Raw genomic sequence first — 8,611 nt, forward strand, 5'->3', positions numbered from 1 at the left:
AGGGGCGGCGAACAACAGAGCGATAAAGAAGTCTGTCAGGTAACTGGGTGATGCAGAAGCTGCTGGTAGTGGTGGTGACGATAGTCACGAACGTGTCCCGGACTTGTTACAGTATTGGTAGCTGCTTCCAACTCAATATCTATATGTACCGTGATACAGACTCAGTCCCACATATGTGTATAACGGCGAGTATAGTAATGGGGTGGAAATGGGTGGGGGCTACATGTGGTGCCGTGAACTACGTTATTCTTCAGCCGTAACCGAAACCCAGAACCACCCCCTTAACAAACTGCGGAAACTTTCAATGGCTCCAGCACTCGCAAGATCCCACCTGTCGGTAGGCGCCGCGACGCTGCGACAGAACGTAAATCTGTTAATTCCAGGAAGAAAAGGCAAAAGCGTTACGTGCATAATGGAGAAAACAATGGTATAAATTTACCTGAACGATTCCACGGACGTTTCACAATTTATGTGTACGTATGATACAACGTAGGGTAATGGTGCATCGTAAGGGATGCTGGAATTATGCAGATATGCAGGGAGATGCACGTATGGCTTGTTCGGATGGTGAAGCGGGGTAGAGGGTTACTTGAATAATGCAGCCTTTAATTTGAGCCGCCGTAGTCGGCCCACGCGGTTTCCTCGCTATGGGCCGTCACGGTTGATTCGCCATGAAACTTTTAGACGGACTCGTGAAATTTCCCATGTGGGCAAATGGTGGGCACCCACGAAACCAAACCTAGCCAAAGCTGTCCGAACGTAATCGACTGGCTCCTAATGGTAGATTGAACGAGGTCGCACAATATTTTTGTACATTAATAATAATTATAACTTTTAATACCTGGTGTCATTGAAGATCTTGTCTAGAGCTTCACGGAGGGTCTTCTCATTCAGATTTTCATACTCGACGATTTCCGCTACTCCTCGTGACTTTGCTTGTGCTGCATTGTGGAACTGATCGCCATACATAGGTACTAGCACCAAGGGTACTCCAGCATTGACACCTTCGGAGAGTCCAAGAAGACCTCCATGTGCCAAGTAACATTTGACGTTTGGATGACCTGAAAGAAATCACGGGTTTTTAGTCCGCCTACCCTACTTCACTTCTAATGCTGGACTGCGAACGCGGCAGGTACGTGTTTGATGTGTTCGCAAAGCTCTGAGCCGCTCATTCGAGTACGGTCACGAAGCGGGATAATAAAATTAAAGCGAGCGATTCCAGCCTCTGGCCAGGTTCCTGGATCCTAGCTGAACTCTCGGTGTAGGATGAGTACCGAACTGGATGGCTAGATTGCTGATCAGGTATTACAGCGTAGCAAAAGTACATATTAGCCAGTCAACGGTAAAGTTGAAGTTTAATATTCGGCGTTGAACCGTATGTGTTTGGGATTTTAAAAAATCGGAGAAAAATTTTTTAAATTATATAGATTATATACATGGACCGATATAAGCACTGCATTAATTATTATGCAAGACCCTTGTGTTTACGGAGAATACATTTTTCTTTATTTTAATATTTTAAATTTTTATTTGCATTTTATTCACATTCCTCTTCGTATTATTTACGGTTGGACTCCCTTTTACCGATATAACCGCTAATGGTTGCCTGGCTTTTCTCTCCCTCCTTCTTCTTATACTGTTGTTCCCATTTACGGGAAGGTCTTCATTGCTAAAAGGTTTAAGGATGATTTATGTTGTCCCTGACTCGTTAGCGAGTTGCCTAATTAAAGTTGTTTCGCGCCGGCAAGCCCAGATGCAAAACTGCTTACGCGAGGGGGTTGCTGAAATGTTTGCCCCCCTCTTTACTTTCCTCTATCTCGCATTTCCCGTCGACTTTTCCAGGATCTTAACTAAACCCTAATGCGACAAGGCATTCCTGATACGAAGAATTTTCAAAGAACTTTACTAATCAAGCCAAACGCTCGGTAGCTCATATTATCGCGACTCTTAGAATTGATTCTGATAACTGTATTTCTTAACCCATTCAGACGGCGTCCATCATCGAAGACCAACAGTCAACTTTCCGTTCAGGCTGCCGTCGGCCAATGGTGACCACCGTTTGGTGGTATCCGCGTGGCGTGAACGGAAAGACAAAGTCACCTCAGCGCTTCACGTGTTAATCTAATCGATTAGCAAACCGTTTCTTTATCTATTTGTTGTGTAACTTTCAAGATACATTATAGACATCAGACCTTTATAAAAAAATATTGCGTAAACAATTTTTCATTGATAATATATCCCAAGGAAATTTTCTTTGTCATGGAAACAGAAGCCACGTGACTTCAATTTCACTTAATAGGTTATCTCGCTTCGGCAAGTTAAAGGAATTGATTAAAATGATATTAGACGAAAGTGAATCGACGTGGGTTCCAACAGATACAAGCTCCTGACAGAAGGTCTACGTAATTGTATGAGGAACGGCATTACTAACGCAATTACCCTGATGGAGCCAGAAGAGAAGAGAAAGATAGAGAAGGATACACACGAAGTATAGCAGAGTAGCAAACTACTTGATAAATGACTGTGCGTAGGCCAGCGTTACATATAAAGCATTATAAAATGTAAAATATTCCTAAATGATCGAATGACGTGGATATAAAATTCTATATAATTAGAAAACCGTTAATTCAGTTCCAAGCAAGAACAGATAGAGAAAAAGATTCGAGTGGTGGGAAAAGTGGAGTACTTCGAAAGTTAATGGGAGTTATAGGCTAGAAGGTAAAGAGAAAAGAGAAAGAAATTAAAGTGAGAAGGCTAAGAGCATGATAAATATATACACTTGACACAGTAGGGGAGAGAGAGAGAGAGAGATAGAGACAGAAATAAATGATATTCCAATTACGAAGAAGAGTTGGAAGGACTTTGGCAAGATGGCAGCTCGTAGCGTAAGCTTCCTGCTTGATGGCTGAAGTCTAAAGGGTGAACATGAGGAAGGTTTAAGGTATAAGGTTTAAGAGTAAAGTTTGACGTGCCCCAGGACCTAGGGTTGGCAACCACCTCTTGGAGCAACGTCAAGCGGTAAACCGCGGTGTCATCCCCGAGTGTCATTACGGTAATTGCCTCCTACCTTCCGCCATTACTATCCGCCCACGTCGTTCTACGTACGTCAAAATTTCCATAATAACACGTCCCTCTTATTTTGCTGTTATTCGAATCGTAGGCTATATTAACGCCCCTGGCGCTGTAGTTGTTCGTACAAAAATTCGGCAAAAATTCGGCACTGCAGATACCACAAGCAGTGATACCGATAGTTGCTGATTCATATATCGACGCACAACATACGTTTTGTACTACATAATCGAATTAGTCACTTGTTATTATCAGCGTGATACAGCAAATTTACATAGGGTAGATAGTCACTGCTCCTAAGATACTAAAGTGACTGGTCGTTATGAATTGAGCTGATTGTGAGTTATATGAGACGTTTGAGTATGCTAATTTAAGGTTATGGCATGAGTAACTACATATGTGCAATGTTACGTGTTTATTGGTTAGTACTTACCTAATATGTCCGCCTGAGGCAGCCATTTCTTAATCATTAAATTCTTAGGTTTGCCAGGAAGCTCGTCAGCTTCCCATTTCCAAATGACTCGTCTTGGTATATTGCTAATGACTTTAATGATATCGTTGAGTTTCTCTTGGGGTAAAGTAGATGCTTTTACCATAGATCCCCAGCTGAACAATAGCACGCCCTCTGTGCCTTCGTCCAGGAACTTTTTGATATCAGCTGGTAATGGTTTCGGCGTGCCAATATGGATTCCACCAATTTCAATCGTACCAGGCACTTGAGGTAGCGCACGGTGAAGAGAGTAATGAGTATTTACTAATAGTGCTGACATATTTTTTCCTATTTCCACAACGGATGGTACTTCTGGCCCGAAAACTTCTCTCACTATCACATCCGTTGACCACGTGAACATTGTGTAAAACATTATCTTTTCCAATCCCAAAAAGATAGTGTTCATCAAACGTTCATAGAAAGTCATATGCGACGAATACCCATGAAAGGTAGTAGAAATATAACTAGGATTATCAGGATTCCCTATACGGGGATTAACCCAGGGTAAAATTTGATGGGATGACAAGCTTAAAAACGGTGCTTGAAATTTATGTACAAAACCTAAAAAGCAGTCGCTGTTAAAAACTTCGGTTAAAATGACATCAAATTTTTCATTAGATTTTATCAGCTTCTGCGTATTAGGATGTTTCAAATTTATTTCACAGCCAGCTAAACCCCATTGATATAATGTAACCAGCTCAAACAATACGCTCGCAGCGTGAGCCTTCACGATCTTCAAATCCACGACATCAACGGCGATTTGACTTTCGTTGCTTCTCAGACTTAAGTCCTTGTAATTTTTTAACTTTGTTGTGCGTGGAAAATGAGACAGTACCGTGACATCGTGACCCCGTAGTGCAAGTTCTTCGAGAAGAGGCTCGAAGACGGCAAAATGGCTTTTTCCCACATGACCGAAGACACCCAGAATCTTGAATTTCTTGTCAGGTAATGGAATGCTCGCATAACCAATTCCTAGAAGACACATCAGCACCACGTAAACGTATGTTTTTAGAATTGTCATTTTTCCTTCCCAGTCCTTTCTTAACTCTCTTAGGTTACTTTTACACACAGCACTACCCGTGCCTAACGTATTGGCCTACAAACTGTCTACCGGACACACTATTTTGAGCACAAGCAAAAGCTAGACACACAATTGTCCTCACGTCTCGGTACAGACTGAACCAAAATATTAGCGCGCTCGAGTTTTTGTATCTTCACTCGGTTAGATATTGTTATACAGACATACTGTCTACGAATTATATAATCGAATGATCGTTCCACTTGTTCACTAAGTGGATATTAGAATATCTCTAGCGTCTGTTGATAGATCCAACGATGGATCATATCATCCAATGACGCATATAAACTTGAAAGGAAAATAGGATATTATCACTGTGATTCTCATTAACTATGAATCAATGCATTTGTAATTTTTTGTTGATTCATTTTGTAAATACAAATTTACGTAAAATTACGTATTACAGGATGATAATAAGAATAATAGATTTCTAGTAGAACGTGAAACAACACATGTTGTATCAATTTGAACGTAATTGGATTCCCGCGCTCCCTCACCTGTGTACCCTTATTCTCACGGAATAGTTTTTCATTCTAGCTGTGGCGGAGCCACGAGTCACATGTCAGATTCAGGTGACTTATACTGGAAACCTTCCTTCCTTCTTTCCTTTCCATGTGGCTGCCTCCTCCAATCAGGAGATATGCCATACATTGGAAGCCATAGAGGGGATGGTGACCTCAAAATATATCTTAATCGTGAATAAACTTTGCTCTCCTATAGTATATACTGTAACGTAATTCTTGAACTTATGACCCGACACCGATAGGAAAACATACGAGAACGACTATCTTCGAGAACCAACCTACGTTACCTTCGGCCGTCCACCCGTCGTTCGTGCATCCGCAAGCCAGGCGGGCGCCAGCCAATTCTTTTTTCACCGGGAACTGACGAGCCGGTATAAACTGGGAGTTGGGGTGGAACAGGCCCAACTCCACCAAGAACGAGAACTCTGACGGAACCTATCGGACGAGGCGATAGCTTAACGGATCCTGTCGATTTTTGGGGACGCGTAAAATCGGGAAACAACCGTAGGTGCTCATCTTTGGGGTCGAGTAAAATCAGCAAACGCAACTGGATACACGAACGGGAGCGGACGGTTACGGAAATGCACGGCCGCTCAGGCTGCTAGGTTTGAGGTAGAGAGGGTCGGAGTAAGAGTCCGGCAAATAGTGCGAGAGACAGAGAGCGACGAACCGAGAATGTTTCAGAGCGAATCTTAACTATCTACCGAGATCCCTTCACCAATTAATAAATTGGGAGACTCACCGGAGCTGGGGCAGCTAATCCGTGGAGGCCGAGAACTGGATCCAAAGGACACTCTGGTGGACACTACACTCAAGCACAGCACTACACCTCCGGAACACTCACAGGAATTCATAGAATTGCCTGGATATCGCGAGAACAACTCGAGAACTGTACGAATCGAGAACTTGCCATACTGTAGCGAAACACGGCAAGAAAAGCTATCAACAGATAGCACGGGACCGCGATGTCCTTCGTGACACCTCGGTCGGTGCCCCGAGACAGACTGCTTTGACAATAGGCCCCGAGACAGACTGCTTTAAAACAGTCAATTGACAATAGCCAAATCCAAGAACTAATCATTCTGATTGGTCGAGAGCCTTATAGCCGATAACTCTTCTATCTCCTTCGAGTCGTCCCTTTAAACCAAATCGAGAGCGTTCCTTAACGAATCGGTACGTAACTCCTGGAGATCCTCCACGGCCGCTTCCCCAGGGCATCGGGCGACAGCTGGGCACCACATCCTCAACTCGGGCAGGAGGTTCCTCTCCTGCCTACCTCGACCTCAACTAAACAATAAGGAAATCTTACGAGAGCCTTGACATAACTGTACGAATCAACCCAAGAGCGTAGCTTCTGAGCAGGCTGGCGACCTGAAGGGAACCAGAAATCGAGAACGTTATCTGTATCGGTCACCGGAACCGCCTTGGGACCGTGATTCGAAAAATCACGTTACAATACATTATCATTACTCTACGCATTCGGACGCACACAGTTCGTTATGGTCTGTTTTAAAATTCATGAGAGAGCAAGGCGTTGCAAATGGTCTACAAATGATTCTCTAATTGTGGAAAGTCTACGTGTGATGGTATGAGGTGGTAGGTAATATCAGGGAGACAGGCCAGTAAATAGAGTCAATGAGCGATTAAACAAGAGGAGGGAAAAATGGATGTCGCTAGGAATAGTAATAGGAACGAGAGTAGAAATAATGGTCAGAGAAACGAAGCATCAAGGTTTCGTTGAAGTTCCCTCTGGTGTCTTCCTTCGAAAAATGAGATGACGCATTTTTGTGAGTTCGCCCGTGGTCGAGACCCGCCATCTCGCAACTTTTTTACTCGACGGTTCCCTCATAAAAGTTAATAAGCCGGGGTTTGTTGATCCTGGGGAAATTGCGGGTGCCCGCCTCGCGACATTTTATGTCCCGGTTCTACTTTGCGCTGCGGACAGGGGTCCCCTACCCTTCTTTGTAAAGCCTTCAGCTTTCCACCTTTATTCTACCAGCAGTAAGAGAAACCTTTTGTCCAAGAAAAATTGTTCTCGTTTACTTTATTAGGCTCATACTTACACACTCGTGACGATATTTCTGAAATTGAAAATCCTATCATTCCTTTATTAAATTCGATCGTATCCAAGGTTATGCGTTATGCTCATTACCGTGACTGACTTCAAGCGAATGTTTAGTCTAGGAATTAATTTCTTGCTGCTCTCGGACCTAACAGCTGCAACGTGACAATAGGCTCAACAAAGTTCAAATACCGATTTTCCGTGTATTCTATCGTCACGTGGACGGATTCGAAAGAATAGTTATTCCGACCCCAAAATTCTGTGTTAGAAAACAGTCAGTTAACCACTTGAGTTGATTTAAAGATGTCTGACCACATCCTGATTTCTGTCGCATTCGGTTTTTCAATCCGTATTTATATTATAAAGAATATTAGAAACAGGCATTGACAGGCTGGCTGAATGGCAGCAATTAAAGACGCCTTTTTTTCCTGTCAACTGTCCCGTGTTAAACTGTATAGTATATTGGATGACTATGCGGAAATTCAAATTATTCGTTAAAATAAGTATTTTAAAAAATCACGAGAATAACGGTATGAAATATTTCTTCACTTCTGACGTCATCGCGCTAAATATGCCAGTCATATTTTTACGCGGCACAACTGACTTTTTATGTTTAAAATTTGGGCATTTTGTCCTGACGCGTTCTAGCAAGGATCCACAATGTCACTCTACGTTATATAATAAGTTTCAACGTGCACGTGCTTTACCACCCACTTTTTTTTAGGCCCGCAACATTTCTGCATAATAGACGCACGCTTTCGCACACAGTGTCAGCCATTTCGCTTGCACAGACACAATGCTTGCTCTCGACTGTTTCAGCCAGATTCTACGTTCCATAGAAGGGGGGCGGAGGTAAAAGGAATTTAGTATTATGAATTGCATCATGTGTTTCCATAGTCATAGCTTCAGATAACAAGATTACATGTAAATTTGGTGAGTACTACGGTTTCCCTTCACACGTCATATGGTAGGAAAACTCTGTTCAGATTTTCGGAAGGAAAAATGAGGGTTGTTTAAAAAAAAGTATCATTTTAAATGGCGCGTGAAAATCCTGTGCTACTCTGTGTACATACATTGGTTGCCCTTAACTTCATATGAATTAGATGTATATATCTACACGGGTATACCACGCACCCTTTGGTACCTATAGGTAACTATTGGAGTCGGTGGGACGTCCAGAGGGAAAACGGAAGGCGAGGAGACATACGACTCCCGTGGGAAATTTAGGCACGATCTCCATGTATCATCCATCCTTGTGTAAGTACGTAGCCAACCAGCCACCCTGTGCAGCTTTTCACTGTGCGAGAATACTTGCAAATTGTAGAACGAGTTTTCTTACTCGATATTCCAATGTGGTGTAAATTTTGTTTTCTTTGTATATCAGAACC

The 8,611-nt window shown here is 42.7% G+C and overlaps 1 protein-coding gene across 1 annotated transcript in view; it reads right to left on the reverse strand.

Annotated features, from left to right (window-relative positions):
• Nucleotides 1-4,896, reverse strand: part of LOC107274305 (UDP-glucuronosyltransferase 2C1) — a 9,657-nt gene extending 4,761 nt beyond the window's left edge. Inside the window, exons 1-2 of the mRNA XM_015753324.2 lie at nucleotides 3,503-4,896; nucleotides 842-1,061 (exon numbers count right to left, since the gene is read on the reverse strand). Coding sequence (XP_015608810.1) covers nucleotides 842-1,061; nucleotides 3,503-4,580 — 1,298 coding nt within the window. The 5' untranslated portion in view covers nucleotides 4,581-4,896. The remainder of the gene's footprint in view (nucleotides 1-841; nucleotides 1,062-3,502) is intronic.
• Nucleotides 4,897-8,611: the final 3,715 nt, after the last annotated feature.

This window comes from Cephus cinctus, unplaced genomic scaffold (assembly GCF_000341935.2).
Source record: "Cephus cinctus unplaced genomic scaffold, Ccin1 Ccin1_scaffold0093, whole genome shotgun sequence".
In the NCBI taxonomy this organism is placed as follows: domain Eukaryota; kingdom Metazoa; phylum Arthropoda; class Insecta; order Hymenoptera; family Cephidae; genus Cephus; species Cephus cinctus.